Source organism: Pezoporus occidentalis, unplaced genomic scaffold (genome assembly GCF_034315485.1).
Source record: "Pezoporus occidentalis ecotype Australia unplaced genomic scaffold, CSIRO_AGI_Poc_V1 ctg444, whole genome shotgun sequence".
Classification (NCBI taxonomy): Eukaryota; Metazoa; Chordata; class Aves; order Psittaciformes; family Psittacidae; genus Pezoporus; species Pezoporus occidentalis.
Window position 1 is genome coordinate 14064 of NW_026915774.1, and position 22096 is coordinate 36159.

At 36.3% G+C, this 22096-nt stretch overlaps 1 protein-coding gene across 4 annotated transcripts in view; it reads left to right on the forward strand.

The window, feature by feature from the left end:
* Window positions 1-4122: 4122 nt before the first annotated feature.
* DENND4C (DENN domain containing 4C) overlaps window positions 4123-22096 on the forward strand; it is a 43479-nt gene continuing 25505 nt past the window's right edge. For 3 of the 4 annotated variants that reach the window (XM_062635010.1, XM_062635011.1, XM_062635012.1), the window contains exons 1-12: window positions 4123-4299; window positions 5109-5436; window positions 8957-9209; window positions 10163-10232; window positions 11539-11708; window positions 13048-13289; window positions 14126-14192; window positions 14855-14913; window positions 16117-16261; window positions 16605-16780; window positions 20074-20174; window positions 21804-22022. In XM_062635010.1, the coding sequence (XP_062490994.1) occupies window positions 5126-5436; window positions 8957-9209; window positions 10163-10232; window positions 11539-11708; window positions 13048-13289; window positions 14126-14192; window positions 14855-14913; window positions 16117-16261; window positions 16605-16780; window positions 20074-20174; window positions 21804-22022 (1813 nt within the window). In that variant the 5' untranslated portion in view covers window positions 4123-4299; window positions 5109-5125. The remainder of the gene's footprint in view (window positions 4300-5108; window positions 5437-8956; window positions 9210-10162; window positions 10233-11538; window positions 11709-13047; window positions 13290-14125; window positions 14193-14854; window positions 14914-16116; window positions 16262-16604; window positions 16781-20073; window positions 20175-21803; window positions 22023-22096) is intronic. The other variant, XM_062635013.1, reaches the window with a different exon arrangement.

Here is a 22096-nt window from a genome sequence, read left to right on the forward strand (position 1 = left end):
CTTTATTGTGGTGCAGCTTACTATAAACAGAGGAAATTGCAGCCTAGCTGTATTGAAAGAAAAATCTTGTGTTTTAGACAGCAGTCAATAAACTGAAGCAGTTCCTAATGATGTAGGATTTTTTTCATAATTGTTCAAAATTTAAAAATGATCTTTAGAATGGAAACCTTTTCTCCAAGGCAATTTCACTATGGAATCTCCCCTTAAGGGCTATGGTCTGTATCATAGAATCATAGAATAGTTAGGGTTGGAAAAGACCTTAAGATGAAGTATGAAGCTAATAGTTGAGTTGCTACATTTTTTATAGGACATTATGAAAGAATTGTAAAATTGCATTTTAGTTGTGAGAAAGTCTGTTGTCTTTTTACAGAGGTGAACCTAAAATGAACAGTAGGATGAACATGTCTTGTGTCCCACATGACATCCTTGTCTCTAGATTGGAGCCACATCAATTTGATGGATGGACCACTTGGTGGATAAAGAACTGGCTGGATGGCCACACACAAAGAGTCGTGGTCAATGGCTCAGTGTCCGTCTGGAGACCAGTAACGAGTGGCATCCCTCAGGGATCGGTGTTGGGACCGGTCTTGTTTAACATCTTTTGTCGCTGACATGGACAGTGGGATTGAGTGCGCCCTCAGCAAGTTTGCTGATGATACCAAGCTGTGTGGTTCGGTTGATACCCTGGAGGGAAGGAATGCCATCCAGAGGGACCTTGACATGCTTGTGAAGTGGGCTGATGCCAGCCTCGTGAAGTTTAACCATGCCAAGTGCAAGGTCCTACACCTGGGTTGGAGCAATCCCAGGCACAGCTACAGGTTGGGCAGAGGAGAGATTCAGAGCAGCCCTGCAGAGAAGGACTTGGGGGTGTTGGTTGTTGAGAAAATGAGCATGAGCCAGCTTCAGTGTGTGCTTGCAGCCCAGAAAGCCAACTGTATCCTGGGCTGCATCAAAAGGAGCGTGGCCAGCAGGTCGAAGGAGCTGATCCTGCCCGTCTACTCTGCTCTTGTGAGACCTCACCTGGAGTATTGTGTGCAGTTCTGGTGTCCTCAACATAAAAAGGACATGGAACTGTTGGAACAAGTCCAGAGGAGGGCCATGAGGAGGATCAAGGGACTGGAGCACCTCCTGCATGAAGACAGGATGAGAAATTTGGGGGTTTTCAGCCTGGAGAAGAGAAGGCTGCATGGAGACCTCATAGGGTCAAGAGGGCCTATAGAGATGCTGGAGAGGGACTCTTCATTAGAGACTGTAGTGGTAGGACAAGGGGTAACGGGTTAAAACTTAAACAGGGGAAGTTTAGATTGGATATAAGAAGGAAATTCTTTCCTGTTAGGGTGGTGAGGCACTGGAATAGGTTGCCCAGGGAGGTTGTGAATGCTCCATCCCTGGCAGTGTTCAAGGCCAGGTTGGACGAGGCCTTGGGTGATATGATTTAGCGTAAGGTGTCCCTGCCCACGGCAGGGGGGTTGGAACTAGATGATCTTAAGGTCCTTTCCAACCCTAACTATTCTATGGTTCTATTCTATGATGAGGAAATGTTGCTGTGATAAAACTTACGATAGAAGGTCTCAGAAGACTGTTCCCTTTTCTGTTCAGATGAACAGTATGCATATTTACTCTTGTGTGAGGTATCCCAAAAATAGTGGAAAATGGCAGTGGATTCATCTTGTTCCCCCAAGAATTACATGCTTAATTTTTAACTTTACTTTTTGAAGGAAATACCCTTGGGTTAACTGGATTGTGCTGGTTTTGTTTGGTTTGGTGGCTATGTGCTAATTCAGTTCATTGTCTTATTTATAAAGTTGTTGCATTAAAGAAGATAGCTATGGCTTAATTAAGAGCCCTTACTTTAAGGTCTCTTGTAAGAAATCCTGTTGCTTTAAATCTTTCTGAAATTAAAGAATAAATTCTTGAAGAACTGAGTTGCAGTGCTTATTTGAAACCTTACTTCTCTTATCCTTGTGGAAAAGGAAGAGAGCTGATTTGAGAGACTCGGAACATTTTTAAAAGCTTTTAAATGTTGTGCTGATATTTAAAGCTTGATATACCAGGTTTCTCAGCTGAATTGTCTGGTGCTCTGACTTTTGCTTGCCACATGTCACACAGAGTTTCTGTGGAGTAAAATGTGGCATAGCTAAAAGAAAAATATAAAATCGTGGATCTAAGTGTATGTACCTCTTGCAACCAATTGCAACTGGAACAAAAAATTGCTATAGTTTTTTGGTAAAAAATTGGGGATGGATTCTTTTCATTGGCATTCTAACCTTACAAATTTCTTTCCTTGTTTTTTTTTTTTTTTTTTTTTTACACATCCTTTTAAATCTCTTCCCTCAGTTTATCCAGGAAGGTAAATTTTCACTTAATACACAGTTGAGGACAACATTAATGCAATTCCAGGAACTACAGCTGTGATAAAAATTACAAACTGTTGTAAGATTTTTGATGTATACTGTTATCATTACTGTTTTATTTCCTGCTCTGTGTGCTAAAAGTAATGTGGGCAATGATTTTGTGTTGCATTGAGAGAATATGATACTGAGCTATGTGAACATGTAGCAGGTAATAAAAACCTGGATCAAAGAGGTTTTGTTTAAAAAAGCAAAACAACATTTATATGATGCCAGCCATTCTGCTATTTTTAGCAGCTTGTTCCAGTAACTAGGTTTCACATATATCAAGTGCAAACTACTTTCCAGATAACAAGATATTCTGGCTCAGGACTTTTTCTTTCTTCTAAGAGGAGCAGGGAGAGGTTGGTTTCTTTATTTTTATAGTTCTGTGAACAAGTCCAAGCATCTAAGAGGCAAACTGAAACATTTTAGGCTTCACAGTTCTATGATTAGTCAGGAGCAAGTCAGTGCTGCTGCTGAAAGGGGCATACTGCTGTTGCTTTTGTGCTGACACAGTGAATTGTTGGAAGACTGCTCTGATTGAACACTTAACGGTCTCTGCCAGGTTAGCTTTCAGCCAGAGCAATTTCTTGTTCCAGTTCATCACGCTGCACAAACTATATAGTTCTGGACAAAGCGAAGGTGGGAATGAACAGTGGCCCGGAGAGCAGGTCTTTTAACAGAAGCACCAGTTTCTGTGAGATTAAGTTGAAGCCGTTCTCCCTGCATTTCATGCTGGCTAGCTTATCTGTAAAGGGCTTTATCACTAATTTCATGTTATTTATAACAGTAGGAAGGGGTAAACTACTGTAGGTTCTGTAGCTGCAAGTGATTCAGCAAGCTTCGCAAGCAGCTGTGGCTTTGGAGTCATTTGCTTGTTCTTCAGGAGACATAGGCACATTTTCCTGACGCCTGACAAATTGAATGTAACTTTTATTGTTCCTGGTGATATGACATCCATATATTTTAGGCCTGAAGACTCAGTCATGTGAGTAGCTGTTCCTTGGCTTTCTCCTTTTCAGGGAAGCCAAACACTTCTGTGTCTCTTCCCAGAATCCCTGCTTGTGGATTGACCTACAAAAGCCGTTAGCTGAAGTGTTTAGAGAACACTGATGTTGCAAAAAGCACTGTGGAAAAGTACTGCAGAAATTAAGAGTCTTTAAAGGGTGTAGATACTATCGGGTTTGAGGGTTTTGAAAGGCTGTCGTTTCAGTTTTGGAAAACAAAAAATGGATTTAGTTGGAGTACGGAGGTACTACAAATCAGTGTGAAGTCATTTCTCTGACTTCCCACTTCCATCTCATGCCACAGTACCTTGAAATATAGTGGTTGGCCCCCTGAATTGCATAATCTTATGCTAAGATTTCTTAGTAAGCATGCAGGAAGAATAACTGAGTTTTCCTTCAGCTGAGTACTTGGAACACTTTTAATAACAAGTTTTAGAAGTCTTGTAAAATGTGCAGATGGAAAATACATTTTCAGTATAATTTCAGTAAGAAAGAGCAGGGTAAGAACAGGAGAAAGCAGGTTGCAGGGAACAGGTTTGTACTGTCCTCACCAGACCACCTTTCTGTTAGCAGACGTCAGTGTTTCTTCAGTTACCAGAGTAGGACATTCTGAGTAGAAGAAACTTTTCAATATTGGTGCACTTACTATTTGTTAATTCCTAGGGAGACCCACTCCTTGGTAGGTGGTGACTTTTGCAGCTGTGGCAGTCTTGTTTTCAAAGATGGTAACCAGACTTCCATTCCTGCTTAGCTTTCTAGATGGGATCCCCAGTAATCTGTTGATGGAAACATAGGAATCTAAAAGAAGGTGATCCCTAGCTCCGTGAAGGGAGATAACAGTATTCAGGTTTATTGCTGGCAACTACTGTTTAAATATTTCTCACTCAACTTCTAAAAAGGTAGGTATTCCATAAGATTGGGTACTTAAATTTGTAGTTGTGGGCTTTGAGCATAGTCTGTCAGCTAGTTTTGCTCTTAATGGAAACTTGTGTTTCACCACCTTAAAATCATATGCTTAGTGAACATCGCTGGTGTTAGGAAAAACAACTCTTTCCAAATCTGGAATGTGCAGCTGAGCAGTGATGTGTACTGCCTGATCAGCTGATGACATATGGGTTTGGATGTGTGATTTTTGTAAATGACTTCCAGATGTTACAGTTGCCAGCTGAATGTCTCAGGACTGCACTGTTAGGTCTAGATTGTGAAACAAAATGGATGAAATATGCAGAAGATAAACTAATGAGCCTATAATTGTAACGGACCCTTGCCCTCCTTCTTTGCTATGTCAGATTACTCACTAAGCAATGACAGAATGCTGTAATTAAAGGGTAAATAATACTGTAAATAAAGGGTACCTGCATTAATTCATAGCCTGCAAAGCACTTGAATGGCCTAACAGCTAACATCAATCGTCTGTGTACCTGCTATGTAAGAATCTTTGGATTCTTCTTTATTTCACTTAAACTTCTTTGTGCTAAAACATTACTTTATGGTATTAGAACTGAAATCCAGTTACTGACAATATTGCCTTTTTAAGCAGTAAAAACAAAAGTTTGTTTTGGATTTGTCTTAGAATTTTCATGGAATCTCTAAATGGGAATTTTTTATTTGAAAAAAATTCTTTATAGGTTTCAGATCCTCATACTTGCTGAGGGAATGGGTTCAGCTTGAAAGCAGTGTTTGATTTATCTCTCTTTATTTTCCCCAGGAAGTACTGACATAACCATGACAGAAGACAAAGGTCCACGGGTGGCTGACTATTTTGTGGTGGCAGGACTCACTGATACAGATACTGCAACCCTCCTGGACCAAGAAATAAGCCGTCATGAAACAAAATCTGCTGGTCCAAAAGCTCCAATTACTGATATTGCTGTGATAATTAAATCAGCAGGTGAAACTGTCCCAGAGGGATACACCTGTGTTGAAGCCACCCCTACAGCCCTTCAAGCCAACTTAAACTATGGAAGTCTAAAGAGTCCTGAACTTTTTCTTTGCTACAAGAGAGGACGAGACAAACCACCTCTTACTGACATTGGGTGAGATTCCTATAACAATTCAGTTCCTCCTTCAATAATGATTAAGTCTTATTGTTCACAGATGATGAAAACAGATGTGGGAAGCTTTTAAAAACATGTCTCTGAATCTATATTGCATCTTGTGTGAATCTGTAGTATTTTCTTTATGAAATACGTCGAAAAAAGTGTCATTCTTCTGGAGAACTTGTCATTTTAAAATTAATGATAATATTTTACTTAAAAATATATGATCTATATTTATAGAAAGAAATACAGGGAGCAAATTAAGTTCTCTGCTGCAGTTTGATGAAAGGTGAAAGAATAAAAAATTAATTTATAGAGATGGTAGAGCAAAAATCCAGAAATATAATGTGTTTAATCTGAAAGTGATGACTACAGAAGACAAAAATTATCACTTTCCGGAATTCACTTCAGTGCTCAAGATAAAAGGCATTACTTAAAGATGGTAGGACACTATAACAAAGTTCTCAAAATGGTGCGCCTACCTGGAATCTTGTAGCCTGCCTTACTGTCACATCAGAGTATTTGCAGGGTTGCTTGCAAGTTCTGACATGCTGCAAACACTGGATTATGTAGTCTCTTGGTAACTCTAGTCATGCTTGTATTTCACAAACAGTGTTTTTTGATGCCTGAGGCATAAATTCCTAAAGAGTTACTAGTACTGTGTTTGAAAACTGTAGATATAGTCAAGCTTCAAGTTCAGTGCTTAAAAGCAGGGGGCAACGGGCAGGGAAGATCTGAAGTAATTTCGTTACTTACAGGGTACTGTAATGTAAGTGTTGGGTGAAGATCACAAAATCCCCCAAGATCTTGAGGTAGTGAATATTATAGTCTGTGCTACTAGCATATAGATGTAATGCTCAATCTGTAATAAGGCATGCAGCACTATAGTGTTGTTTAAATTGCTCTATATAGCACTTCTGTCATTTGACTGAAGACATTGTAGAATTACTGGGGATGCTATGAGAAACAGAAAATGGAGCATGGGTGAGGGGAGCTGTTACAATGGTGGCAAAATAATGAATGTGTGTGTTTTCCTTACTTAATTATTAAATAAGTAAAGTTCATCCTGAGGAAGAGAATGCTCCAAGAAGACATTAGAGCAAGCAGCCTTCTAGTACCTAAAGGGAACCTACAACAAAGCTAGAAAAGGGTCCTTTCACAAGGGCACGTAGAGATTGGACAAGGGGGAATGGTTTTAAACTGACAGAGGGGAGATTTAGATTAGACGTTAGGAAGCAATTGTTTGCTGTGAGGATGAGGATTGGAACCAGATTATCTTTAAGGTCCTTTCTGACCCAAACTATTCTGTGGTTCTGTTATTACTAAGTAATGTACCTTATACTTGCATTGTCTAAGTAAAGAAATGCTTTGCTTTTTTTTTCTTTTTTTCTTTTTTTAAGCTACAATGTGGAGCTTTCGCTTGGTTAGTGGTTCTTTGCTAAGGACCCATCTCTTCTCATTTTTGTCCTTTTTACGAAGAAAGGACCTAACATCTGGATGAAACCGCAGGTTGCATTTTGCTTAAAATGAAGCTTCATTGAAGTTGATAGAATAATGTAGCAAATGAGGTGTATGTAGGATCTAGGCCAAAGTATTAGCTTGAGAAGAAGGAAACAATTCTTACCCTGATCAGTATTAATTAATAGTTAGGCAAAGGCAGGCATTGGGAAGTTAAAACCAGTAGGAGTAAACTTACCCTTTCATGGTGAACTTTGTGTATACATGTTATATATATATGTCATGTTAAATATTTCATTAATCACTTCTGAACTTTTTGTCTGAATCATTAAAATAATTGTCTAATTTGAGTTATCCATGGATGTTGGTTTTCATCTGCTTGCTTGCTTCCTTAAATTTAATACTATGCATGAGGTCAGGATATGGTATGGTTTTAATAATACCTCTGGTGGTATATATGTAGGGATGAGAGTTACTTTCATTTTCTTTTTGCTTTTGATGGGAAGTGACCTCACTGGTACCAGTCTTGAACACTGGTCAGCCCTTCACCTCTTAGAAGTACTTGTATGACTGAGAAATTCTTCAGTCTCTTAAGTATCCTCCTGAGAATACTTTTAAACCTATTACATTGAAATGCTGGAATTGTGGGATTAATATGATTTTCTTTCTCAAAAGATGTCAGCTGACAAATGTTTCAGGAATAACTTTAAATTCATGGATTTTATTTAAAATACATGAAATTGGAATAAAGCTGAGCTGAAATGTCCATTGGAGACTGCTTTGTTAATAATCTTTCATGATTAATTTCTTTCTTCAGTTCATTGGCTAGTTTTGTGGGCATTTGTTTGTGATGATTAGACTCTCTACAGCCAAACCCATTACTGAAGACAAGAATGTTGTCCTCCATGAACTAACTGAATAAATTTATGTGGCAGCTTGGTAGCTACATCAGTATACTCTCAAATAATCTATTTTCCTTTATTAGAGTATTCTAGGACTGAAGTTCATGTATATCCTCAATACTATGACAAGATACACATATTCAATACTACAACATACTACTACTACAAGATACACATTCAGCCTGGAGAAGAGAAGGCTCTGGAGAAACCTTATAGCAGCCTTCCAGTACCTAAAGGGAACCTACAATAAATCTGGAGAGAGGCGTTTTGCAAGGGCATGTAGTGACAGGACAAGCAGGAATGGCTTTAAACTGATGGAGGGGAGATTTAGATTAGATATTAGAAAAAAATTCTTCACTGTGAGGATGGTGAGACGCTGGCACAGGTTGCCTAGAGAAATTGTGGGTGCCCCACCCCTGGCAGTGTTCAAGGAGAGGTTGGATAGGGCTTGGAGCAACCTTGTTTGGTGGAAGGTGTCCCTGCCACAGGCAGGGACATCGGAACTGAATGATCTTTAAGGTCTCTTCCAACTCAAACCATGCTGATTCTATGATTTGTTCAGTGGAATCAGAATAAACAGTAATATTTGCATATTCCAGTTTAAATATAGATAGTAAGGAACGTTATTTAACTATAAATGTAAATGATTACTGTTTTCTTTTTTTTTTTGAGGTTTTTGTTTGGTTGTGTATTTTTCTATACAAATTAATCTGGGAAGCAGACGTCTGTCTTCTATTGGTCTTTTCTTATAGTATTCCTTAAAAAAAAGAAAAAGAAAAGCTTGAAATTACTTTCCAGACATTCTAGTGATGGAAATAATTTCTAAGAAATTATCAGTCATCATGTTTACAAACAGTTCAAGGCTTAAATATTTTCATTGATAGTGCAGCATTCTTACTAATTCTATTACAAAATCCTTTTCAGTATGGCTTGATTTTATTTTCCCATAACTGTGATTTGTTCCCACAGAGATTTCTTACAATATTTAAATACATTCTTTGCCTCAAATCATGCGTCATAAAAGGCAAGATACAAAATGCTCATTAGAATGTTGCAGTGATGACGTAGATTGTTAATGGATGGACAATTTGTGTGAATTTCTCCAAGTAACTTCACATGTCTTTGTGCATAATATTCTGTTTCCTTCCTGTCTTCAGAGTTCTGTATGAAGGGAAAGAACGCATCATTGCAGGCTGCGAGGTGATTCAAGCTACTCCTTATGGTCGTTGCGCTAATGTTAACAACAGTTCGGCTTCTTCTCAACGGATCTTTATCACATATCGAAGGGCTCCTCCAGTACGACCTCAGAATTCATTGGCAGTGACAGATATTTGTGTTATTGTTACAAGCAAAGGAGAAACACCTCCTCATACATTCTGCAAAGTTGATAAGAATTTAAATTGTGGTATGGTGAGTATTTAAAAGCTTGAGTCTTATTTTTTTTTTTTTTTCTTTAAACCCAAAGGAGTAGCTCCGTGAACTCTTTTTAACACCTTCATAGTTGTGCTCTATCACTGCCTATATTGTAATTCTTTCATTATATTTAGTATGTGTGAGACTTCAGTTTTGTAGGCTTTGTTGCTCTTATTTCCTTTCATATTAGGAATTACTCCTCCATACTGATTACTCACTACTTCAGTTTGCATATTCATGTCTAGGTGCTATTTAGGAGTAGTGTGATGGATTTATTAATTATTACTCTTATTGTTGTTCCCCCAGTCACCCCTCCTTTAGTGATGCTGACATTCAGGATGAATCACAAATGCTTTTTTCTTAGTTATTAATAATGCTTGTGTTACTAAGATGTGTGATAATCATAATTACTGCCTACAGTTTCTTTTTTTTTTTTGTCAATCAGTTCACTTTATTTAGTCTGTTTAACATTTAGTTTACTCATACTGAATTAAGTGATTTTTTTTGAATGGTAGCGTGTATTCAAACAAACTGCAAATGCCCACCCTGTAAATAACCAGTTTATTAATAAAAGCTTAAAGTGCTGATGTTTAGAATTTCACTTCCACTGATGGTGTTCACAAGAGTCTCTTTTTAAATAATGAGAAAATGAAGCTGCAAATTAAAAAAAGCGTCACTTTTCCCTATTCTGTTGGAATAAGTCAGAGGGTAGTTTAGTGGTGTGATTATTTTATATAAATCTTGTAATCCGTAAAAAATGTAGAAAGAGTGAATGCTTGATTTCATGATTTACATGCACTCAGCAGCTAACCAGTCATTTTATTCTGTAATGCTCTTTATTTAAATGTCTGCTTAGTTTGTAAATGGGAATATATTCAAATGCTTATACTTGATTTCTCTGCCGCCTATGTCATCTTTGCTGGTTTTGAAATGAAATCTGTGTCTTCCAGTGGGGTTCCAGTGTATACCTTTGTTACAAGAAGTCGGTGCCAGCTTCTAATTCTTTAGCATATAAAGCTGGTAAGTAACTTTACAGGCATACTGTCTAAACATGCTAACAGAAGGATTCAAATGCCTTGTTGAAATAAAATAATTTTAAAGGTTTAAATGCTGTCTGTCAGAACTCTGTTCCTAGAGCATGTCAGTTGAAATCAACTCCCATAATTGCCATCCTTGATTACCTCACTTTTCCCCAGGAAAAGATATTAATTAAAAAAAAACCAAAAAACTGACTAGGAATACATTATTTTGTATTAATTTAGTTCTTATCATGAAGCATTTCAGATGTAACAAAAGACTTCATATTTCTTGTGTTTGTGTGATGGAGAAAGAGTAATTAAAAATTCTATTCAACCTTACTCATATTTCTGTTTATGTCTCACAGCTAATGCAACATCTTTCATTTAATTTGAAAGTTAAATATGTTTCTTCCCTTCAGTTCCACAGCTATTCAGTTATTTTTTTATTTGAGAAGAGTAGGAAATATTCTGAACAATATAATACAAAAGGTCTTTTCTTTTAAGTCTGGCTTGTATAATTTTTTAATGCATTGCCACAGATTTTTTTATCTTTTTTTTTTTCTCCAAAAAAGTCCAAAAAATCTTTCAAAAGAGATTTTACTGAGCATTAAATGCTCCAAAATTCTTTGAAAGAAGTAAACTACTAAGTAGAAGTGGAAAGCATAGATAATGAAGTCAATGTGCCATAAAATAAGCTAGATGAACTACAATAGTAAACCAGTGCTTGTGTGCCTATTTTCTACCAGCAAGCATTAGGTCTATTTCTGAAAACTAAATAAACATTTTGTTTAAACTGAACATGTTGACTGGTTGGAACTAGATGATCTTAAGGTCCTTTCCAACCCTAACTGTTCTATGATTCTATGATTAGAAGAAAATGTGGGCAGTCAGCTAGTCATCCTATTTTCAGTGAGGTATTGCTGTTGTTTTTACAGTAGATAAATTTACGGTTTCTTCATAGGAATTTTTTTGGTAATAAAATCCATTCCAATAGCACATATAAATAGCACAGATAATTCCCAACTGGTTTAAAGTAAAAATCTTCACTAGTTAGTTTTTACTATGTATTGTTTTTTAAGCAGTTACCAAAAGGAATTGTTTCAATGTTCATACACAATTTTAAAATTATTACTTGGATGACTTAGTTTTACTGTCAAATGATATATTACATCTGCAGAAAAGAAAGTCTTCAGTTATTAAGTGCAGATAACCAGCAGACTTTGCTGTATATTATGGAAAATACATTGCTTACGTTATTTAGGACTTGCAGAGCAAATATGCTTACTTTTCATTCTCCCATTCTGAAGGCTTAATTTTCAGATATCCGCAAGAGAACTATGAGTCATTCCCACTGTCAGAATCTGTACCTCTCTTCTGCCTTCCTATGGGAGCTACTATTGAGTGCTGGGACTCTCAAACCAAATATCCATTACCAGTATTCTCAACATTTGTACTGACCTGCTCTTCTGCAGAAAAGGTATGGTTCTATGCTGTGACTAGTTTTTGCTTTTAGTTCAAATGGCTGCTAAGGAGATAAATAGATGTCATTTCTGTGATATTTGGGAAATACTACAGAATAAATTGTTAAATACTTACCTTATGAAATTGTATTTCTTAAGCCTTCATAAAAGATGGAAGTAAACCAGAACAGGAAATAGCTAGAAATACCTTAAAAGCCACCTCCGTGTGAATTTGTGTAATTGGACTCTAGGTATCTATGTAGGTATCTATGTGTGTGCATAGGAAAATAGTTACCAGAAAACAGCAGGGTGGAGAAGGGAAAAGTATGTGCTCAGAGGCAGCATGTGAGGGTCTCTGAAGAACTGATGATGTCCTGAGACCAGTGATCCTGTTTAATTGCCGTGTCTGCTGAATCTGTATAAGGTCACCAGCACACACAGGTACCAAAAATGTGTTGCTTGACTCAGCCCACATGTGAGAAGGCAGTGTCTGCTCTACATGGGCAGAGACTACAGGATTATAGGTACACCTGATAAAGCAGGGGAGCCCTTGTTTGGGCTCCCAGCTGCTGCTTCAGCTGGCCAACTGTGTGCATCTCTGTGTGTGAACCACATGAGGGAATAAGTGACTGTAATTCGTGATTTGCTCTCTGTGACTAATAAACAGCAGTTTGGCTCTATTAGTAATAACAGCTCAGCTTCCACTCTGCCTCAGTCCCCTATCAGGGAAATTTATGCACTTTTTTATTTCTGAACAATAAGAAAAGTATTTCTCTGATACAGTAATACGTCTTTTGCAAGGAAGAGTGCAGTAGCTGGCAGTATTTTTCTCAGAGAGAATGCTTACTGTGATATCCATCTTTCCCTGTTTTCCTTTTGCTAAGCTTGTCACAATAATTCAGTTATTTATGAAACTCTGACAAATAGGAAAGGAATATTAGAAAAGGTCGGTTGCTATTTAGCATGATAAAATGAGTGAAGTCAAAACTTAAATAGTGCTTGCTATCATTTGGTGTTGTAATGATAGAGGAGTTCACTGAACTCAAGCATTTCATGAGGGTTGTTTTCTTGGTTTGTTTTACCATAACAGTTAATGGACCGAGTTCTGTCACAGCATGCAGTTTGGTTCCTTCCCTTTCAATTTACTGAGTATGAATACTCTTTCAAGGAAAGCGCAACGTAAAAGAGGAAGAGAGGCACAAGAATCCAAAGTATTTGTTTATAAGCATACTTGGTGGTTTTACATAAATGAAATGTGTGTGTACAAACACCAAAGATTCAGTGATGCTTCAAAAGTTCTAACCCAACCTCCTGTTAAATACTGGGTCTGCTCAGCTGGTTTTCTTCATTTTTTAGGTTTATGGTGCTGCTATTCAGTTTTATGAACCTTATCCCCGAGAGCTGCTAACAGAAAAACAACAATTGCAGCTGGGTCTCCTGACAACTGTAGAGAGGAAAGTGATTACTTCCAAGTCCATCAATTCCAACAAATGCATCTGCCTTCTCTCACACTGGCCTTTCTTTGAAGCATTTCGAAAATTTCTTATGTTCATCTACAAACTGTCTGTCTCTGGACCTCATCCTCTTCCCATTGAAAAGTACGTAAAACATTTTTCAAGTTAAAGTGGGAAGACAGTTATATGAGCTCAAGAAATCAGGTGATTTATGCATGTCACACTTACGTAGTTGGTATATTTGCTCCATCCCCTTACTTGCACTGGGTGGCTTATGTTGTAGTGATAGAAATTTTTGCCACTTCTGTTCAATAGTAGTGGCTTTGTAGTGCCAGGAAGTTGAACTGGGTTTTACTGTAGGTTTTCTGTTAGAATATGTTAAGCCTGTTTACATTTCTCTTAGCTATGTCAAACACAGAAAATGTCTGAGATGTGAGACACATGCCTACATTTGCATTCTTGCATTTTAGATTAATAAACAAAAACTTAGGGACTGTGTGCATTAGCCATGAGTATTTGTTCCTAAGTACTGCAACTAATGCAGACCTTTTTTGTGTGTGTGTGAACTGCTTTTCATAATCCTGAAAGTTTGCTGAAATATGGTGTTACCTTCGAAACTGTACTGCATGTCTGGCAGTGAAGTATATAGTTTCTCTTAGCTAAGCCTCGTTAGAAACTCAGTAGAATTGGGTTAGGCTTCCTGGAATTTTAAATGGGTTGCCTAACTGCTAGTGTGTTCTTATCTTTTGCATACATATCTGAAGCTGCCAGTATTAATTTTCATGTATGAAATGTGAGTGGATGGAGGTTCTTTGTTTCAGTTTGCATAAATAGGCTCTTCAGTTTATCAAAACAGTAAAAAAATCTTAACAGCCTTTCAAAGACGTGATACCACAGTAATTCCAAAATGTGATTAACATTGTTGTCATTCCCTGATTAGTCCCCGGTGCTGGTTTTCTAATATCTTGTCTTCTCTTCAGGCACATATCCCATTTTATGCACAATATACCTTTCCCTTCACCACAAAGACCAAGAATTCTTGTGCAGGTAAGCAAAATATTTGCTTCCATTTTTAGTTACAATAATGGCAAGACCTCTTTCTTGCTTTTGCAAACCTGTATTCTTCCTTTACGATTTTTGTTCAGCTTTGTATACCCATCTGCTGGAAGGGAGAGGGGAGAAGATGGATGGGTTGGCCTTCTCTTTGATGTAAACTTGGGGGAACTAAGCAAAGGAAAATATTTCAAACTTCAGGTGCTGTGGATGGCAGCAGTGTCCTACTCGCACTTGTGAAATTTCTGCCATACATTACCCTCAGTTTATAGGCATTATTTACCTTACCTTTTGAGGTGGGTGTTGTTTTCTGTCTTTTTCTCACTTGTCCACCCACTACCTTGGGTCAGAGGTTAGTCTCCCAGGTCACTGTCTCTTCTGCTTCTCTGTTTAATCACCTAGCAGCAGTTCCATGTTCAACACTGAGTCAGACAATTTCCTGTAACTTCTGAGAATCATTTCAGTGACTAATACAAGCTCTGTTGACCTAGTGAATGCCAGTCCCAAAGATTGTCTCTAGTTTGCAGCTTTTGTATGACATTGCCACTCTGTCTGCCAGGCAGTTTATGAGACTATGGATTTACATTTATATTAGAATATTATACTGTGTGTATGGAGTTGTCCATCTCAATCATATACCACTTTATGTGTTTCAGCTTTCTGCCCATGATGCATTAATACTGTCTCAGCCAGTTTCTACACCATTGCCATTAAGGTATTGTTATTAATGCTTTGTATGTATGCTACTTGAAAAATTCAGAGGCAAACAGGCATAAATCATAGAAGGAAGCCAAACATTACTGGAATATTATTAGATAGTATAAACAGAAAGCTCAATAAACATTTATAATATACGGTGTTATCTTTTTGACATAGACCAGTTCCTTGTGGAAGAATAATATCTCTAATTATCCTGAAATAAAGATGCATTTCCAGATTATTGTAGAAACTCAGAAGAAAGAAGAAAAAGGCTATGAGGAATTTAAATGTCATGTATTTTCAGAACATGTGTAATAAGCAAAAGTATTTTAATAGCATAGATAGAGTGTTACCTTGGTTTTTTGCTTTTTGGATCTGGAGACATTTATGTCAAGCACTTAGGTGAAATCAGTTAATTCAGAAGTGTGCAAAGATTTCATTTCAGAAATTCAAAATTATATCTAAAAACTGGTATTTGTGCTTGAAGGTTGATGCAGTCTGTGGATACTGCTTGCATCTTCTGGGCTGGAGCTCCCATTGTGACATGGGGTTTTGTTTGGATAGTTTTGTTGATTTTTGGTTTGGATTTAAGTTAAAAAGGAAAATACTCTCTTCTTTATTTTTTTTTAAATCCTCCCCCCTTAAACATTATCGTCTAATATTCTGTATGCAGAAGAATCCCATGTTTAATCGCATCTGTTATGCAGCCTTTTAAATGAAAAATTGCAGACAGCCACCAAACTGCAAAGTATCATGTAAGCACTTTTCTAAGGACGGATTTTACACTTCTGTGTTCTTTCAGATGTCATCAAAATTTCTATGTGTACAGTCCAAACAAATGAACTGGAGTCTAAACTGTAGAAACTAAAGGCATGTTGCTGTCAGGATGATGGGTTGATATTACTTGACTCGTATTAGAATTTGATATTGTGATGCTAAGGTCAAATTCTGTAGTTCGTAATTTTTGCCTGAGATAAACCACCATTGTAAATTACTGGTGTTTTGGACTTTGATTAGTTGTTAAACAGTTAGATCTGTTTTACTGTTACTAAGACGATATGCCTGTGTGTGTATGAGAGTGCCATAAACAGCATAAACTCAGCAAGGTCCCAAAGTCCTAAACAGTAGTCAGAAACTTGATAGGAGTGATATTTTTCTTTCTTTCTTTTTCAAAAGCCAAACCTGTAACATTCTTATTCTCTTCCCACCCGCCCCTTAGTGGAGCAAAGTTTAGCACTCTGCTCATTAATCTTGGACCGGAAAACTGTGCCACTCTGTTACTCTTTGTATTACTAGAAGGCAAGATCCTCCTCCATTCTCTTAGACCAGCTGTGTTGACCGGAGTTGCTGAAGCTGTAGTAGCTGTAAGTACAAAGTATTCTGTACAGCAGTAAGAGAAATCAGTTCAAACTCCACAGGCTTTTTTAAGTTGAAATTATCGATGCACTAAATGAGCTTTTTTCCAATCAAAAGCATTTCGTTGAAATGCCCTACCATGTCTAGTTATTATAGCTGTTAGAATGATAAGCATTTTTGCATAGATAACTAAAAGATGTGCTGTAAATAACTGGTCAAATTTAAAGACTCTTTTCTGGCAGGTTTTTAACAATTTCGTTTCAATTTGCTGCATGCAACTTCTTGGGGTTTTTATTGTAGATACCTGCTGTCTTGTTTTAATGCATGGATTCCATTTAATTTTTCCTTCAGATGATATTTCCATTTCAGTGGCAATGTCCATACATCCCACTCTGTCCTTTGTCTCTGGCCACTGTACTCAGTGCACCTGTTCCGTTTATTGTTGGAGTTGATTCACGATACTTTGATCTGTACGATCCACCACAGGATATTGTGTGCATTGACTTAGACACAAACATGGTATACATGTAAGTTCTATGGAATTTTTACATTTATCTGTAGATGTAGAGATTGCTGAAATGCTCAGAAGATAAAACTAATAAACACTATTATACCCAATATGGTTTGTTTTTTTTTTTTCTGCAATCTGCTCTTTTTCTCATTGCTAGTGCTTCACAGCAAATTAAAACTTACTAAGTTAAGGGTTGGTGCTTGGTGCTACCTATAAATATGTGAAGTAGTTGTTGCTATAAGTTTAGTAATAGTGGTAATGTGGTCTAGTTTAGTTTTTCTACTTCTAATACTGCTTATTAGGGAATGGGACAAAAGCTAGAGAAGAGAAAGAAGAGTTGGGTTTTGGTGTTTTCTGTTTTTTTAGGTTTTTGTTTGTTTGCCTGGGGTTGTTTGTTTTTTTGTTTTTTTTTTTCTGCTCCACCACTTGTTGCATTTTCACCTTGACATGCTACTTTTGAATTTGGTTTGCGTGTGTTCAGTGACTGTTGATATGAACATGACAGCTGTTGACGCTGTTGTGTGCTCAGTGCACTTTATGTTAGCGTTAATAAGTTTTTCTCAAGTAACAAGTACCATATTTTTGGTGAGACCAATCAAGCAAAATTTGGTATTTTGACTACATTAAATCTAAAATATCTTCACTTAATTATGATGTTTTTAATGCTTTTGTCAAGTTGAAGGTGTCGCATGAACAGTTTCCTCACAGCTTCTTGAAGGGGGCTGATTCAGAGTAACTTTTCTGTTTTTCTATAATATATAAAATGAGAGTTCAAATAACTGAATTGAAAATTCAGCTGTTTCAGGTGTTTAATTTAGTAATTTTATTAATCACCTTTCCATTTTAAATGTATTAGGTCATAAACAGAGGCATCTAAGCTACTTCAAGATGAGGGTGAACATCAATGAATAAAGTGCGCATCTTTGTGAAAATATGGTTTTACTTCATCTCATGTATCTTTTTAACTTTTTAATTTGTTTTTATTAACTTGAGTTGAATTAGTCATTTGATCTATTGGTCAGTTGATTTTCATTGTGTCAAAAGGACCCTGCCTCTACTGAAACAAATGTTTCCTGTACATTACCGAAATGCTTTGTTTTATTAGTAGCATCAAAGGAAACATGAATCAACAGAGCAGATTGTTTTGTGTTTTTGTTTATTTTCTCCTTCCTCTAGTTCCCCATTAAAAACACTGCAAAAAGCATTTTGATCACTGTATATCAAGGTATTATGCCAACAAAAGTATAATTATAGTAGGTGTTGCATAAGAAGATTGTATTGAGGAAACTCAAGGAAGATAACTTAGTTATATAAAGGTATTTGAAATGAAAAATACCTGAATGTTCATAAGTAGAATGGAAGTTGTAGACTGGGTTCCAGAAAAATGGAGGAGATGTAAATGGGGTATTTAGCAGGGAGATAAATGCCAAGATTCTGCTGGGATGACTGCTAGAAAGATCAAGTACCAACCTCACTTGGGTTGGTTACTGAAATAAATCTACCAATGGCTGACCTATTATGAGGCACTTAACTGTAAATATCATTGCACTTTTTCTTTTATTGTCTTATAAGCCAATTTCTCATCCAGTAATCAACTATCTTTTTCTTTTTTTTTTGATGCATATATCTCATCTGTACCACCTAATTCACTTTCAGAGGAATCTAACATCTGTAACATTTGAATTATGTAAATGTGATATGTTGGTGCCTCCATTATAGAACTTATTTTAACCTGGAAATGAGGATATTTTTCAGTTTTGGAGATGTTTAGGTGAAACTATATCTCCATAAAGCACTTCGTTGAATATCATACAGAATTCTGAAATACTACATTATTAGTGAGAAAAGATTAATGTTCCATTTTATTTCGTCCATTTCTGTTTCTGCACCTCTATTTCTGTGCAATACTGTTTGGGGTTTTGGGGGTATTTTTTCTTGTGTGTTTGTTTTTTTTCTTGGCATAAAAGCATTTGACAGCACTGTTGCCAACTTTGAAAGACTGCATAATAGAATAATAACATCTGAAAAAATCAGTATTTTCTAGTAAATCTGTCTTTTTAAAGCAAGGCTGATGCTATCTTCATTATGATATACTAAAGCTTTTTTACTGCCAAAAAATACCGAAGGGCTTTTATTCATTCAGTATCTTCCTTAATGCCCTTTTGGGGGATATTTTCAGCTATCTCTGTGAAAGTTCCATTGAAAGCTGGTTAAGGAAAGTAGCCTTTTTAGGGCAAAGGTTTTGAGAGTTTGTTTTATTTTTATAGCAGGACTTTTTATCTTGTGTTTTTGGAACAGAACTGCTTATACTTTTTATAGGCATGCCATTATGGTGGGGGAACAGAAATGGACAAAGGCATCCGTAGGCATGCATATTTCCTTCAACTTTGCCTTTCTTCATAAGATGGTTTCTGTGTTGATGCCAACTGACCAAATAATAATTGAACAAACATTTCACTGATGAAAGTACAAAAAAGCAAAACAAGCAGTGTCAGCATCTGCTCAGATAGTAGTAACTAATTAGGTCTTGTGGCCACAGGTTATTTGTGCTCCTTATTATAGCAGTTCTCCTCCACCATCTACCTTCCAGAAAGCGGCATAGGAGTTCTCAGGATTTAGTCCCCGTTCTCTTGCTCTTTCTATTCAACTACTTGAAAAAGGTTTGGCATTGTACCAGTTGTCCTTCTAAGAAAAACTAGCATCCCTTTAGGCCAGTTTTCCCCATTGCTTAATCAATCACATTATTCTCAAATTGAACTGAATTCCCAATCTTCCTAGTCCCTGCTAGCCTGTGATTGAAGCTGGAACTGAATTGCCGTAGACATGTTACAGTGTACTGTATGACCATAAAGCTCCCAGACTGGTCTTCCAGCATTTTGCAGTAACAAGTTCATGTTATATACGAAACTGCCTTTATTTGTATCAGTAGCAGTATAGCAGATTTATGGTAGTATAGACTTTGCTTATTAATCACTTCTTAGTGATTAGCTTAAATTTTATTAGCAGGATAGATAAAAGTTCTGAAAGGGAAACCAGTTAAGTGAAACTTCAACTAAGAAGTCAAAATGAAGTCTTAATGTGGATCCTCCTTACAGACTTGAAAGAACTGTAGTCATAACTCGATTTATGCTCTTCTATATCTGAGGAAATTGAATTCTAAGTAATGTGACCCCTATTTTTTTTTATTTTTGACAAATAGGAACAGTAACAAGATTTCTTTTCAATTTTTTTTTTTTTTTTGTGGAAGCTGCTCTTTTTTATGTGGTCTCTATTTTATATATTCTTTTTTTCCCTATCCCTGTGTTTTAGATCAGATGATAAGAAGAGCACTAACTGGAAGCAGTTTCCTAAGAAGCCATGTAAAAGTCTGCTCAGCACCTTAAAGAAACTGCACCCACAGCTAGCAGCAGGTGAAATACATAAAATAAAATGGGAAGGGGTAAGAACAGAAGTTGCCTAAAGCATGAAAAGTAAATATTCAGACAAAAACTCTTAAATTTTCTGATACACACCTACAGGTCTTAAATTATACTTTTCATATAAATGTAAGAAATTATTTGTGTGTGATGTAAATTATTTTTTAAGACTTTTCTGTGAATTCTTAAAACTTCAGCTATTTTTTAGCTTTTACTCATAACTAAATTATATTTAAATTATATTAAAATATAAAATGTAATGCATAATAACAAATATAATTTAAATATAAAACATTTAATTATAAGTTAAATTATACAGTTTAAATATGATATAATTAAAATTTTATTAACAGATATAATGTATAAATCATGATATTGTAAATTAAATAAAACAACTCAGCTACAACACCTTTGGATGTAAAAGTATTCACAATTCTGATCAAAAATAATAGATGAAATGGGATATGAGTAAAATAATATAGCATGTCTCAGCTGCTGTGCAGATACTGCTGAATATCTCAGATAATTTTCTACAAAAATAATTGAGTAGCTAAATTTTGACAAAGTATTTTATCAAAAGAAAAAGAAAAACTAACCCTCTTCAGCCTAATGACTTGGACACATGAGAGCAAAGTTATATGTGACTTAACAGTTTTCAGATATTTCTTCTTTCTAACTGTAGATAAGCTCTTTAAGGTAAGCTGGTTCAGAGTTGGGTTGCATCATTACAGAGAAAGAGACAATGGTATAGCCTCATAGATATACAAAATTTGTAAATTACAGAAACAGAAAAGTGCATTGATTAAGAGGTAGGTGTACTTGCCTCAATTTTCCGTTTTTTTTTCTTTTTCTTTTTTTTCTTTTTTTTTTTTTTTTCAGAGAGCCTTTACTTCATATGTTAGAAAAGCTCAACTTTTCTTTTGGTTTTATCAGCAGGGTATGTCATGAAATCTACCTAATACAGAATTGCTTCCTAATTTTAACTTGAGCAGAACCAGTGGTCTTTTTTAGATAGTTATTTTTTCTATTTTGGCAATATTATAATATTATAAAAAGTTATAATAAGTTATAATATTTTCTAATGTAGAAATACTTTATGGCAATTGATATTTTTGTTACGATAAAAAGAGTGGAAATAAAATTTTCAGCAGCATCTGCTACTCTTTTTTCAAGAGTGCAAGAGTAAACTCTGAATGTCATCTACTTGTTTCTTCCCTTTGGTGCACTCAAATGTTAGAATTTTGACTAGAGAAATAGTTTTAGGCCATTTTTTTCTGGATGTGCAATCTTCAGAAATGGGAAAATGTGGTCCTTTGTATTTGTGTTGATACATTACTGAAAAGGTACATTCAGTTGTATATGTGGTAGCATTATCTCAACTGAGATCCTGTTCATTGTTTTGTGTCCTAGAGGGCTGGATGAATTAGAAAAACACATAATCACCTCTTGAAGTAACCTGCATTTTATATAGGCCAGATCAATTGGAAAATAATCACAGATTTTCTAGTGTTTGTCACTACTGAATATGGGAAAAAGAGAAATTAGTTGTCAGCATTATGTAAAAGTTACTTGCTTGAATGTATTGAGTTTTAATATAGGATTATATGTGTTGCTTATTGGTAGTTCACAGGAAAACTCAAGAAGGCTCTGCAGTGGAGATGACTCCTATTGAGGCAGATTTCTCCTGGCAGAAGAAAATGACAGAACTCGAGATGGAGATCCAGGAAGCTTTTCTCCGTTTTATGGCATCTATTTTAAAGGGTTACAGAACATTTCTCAAGCCAATCACACAGGCGCCTTCAAATAAAGCAACTGCTGCTGATTCCTTGTTTGACCATCAAGGTGAGGGTGAGGCAAACCAGCTGCTGGTAGCATGGGCAGTGTTACAGTTTTAGGGTTGAGGAGGTGCTGAACTT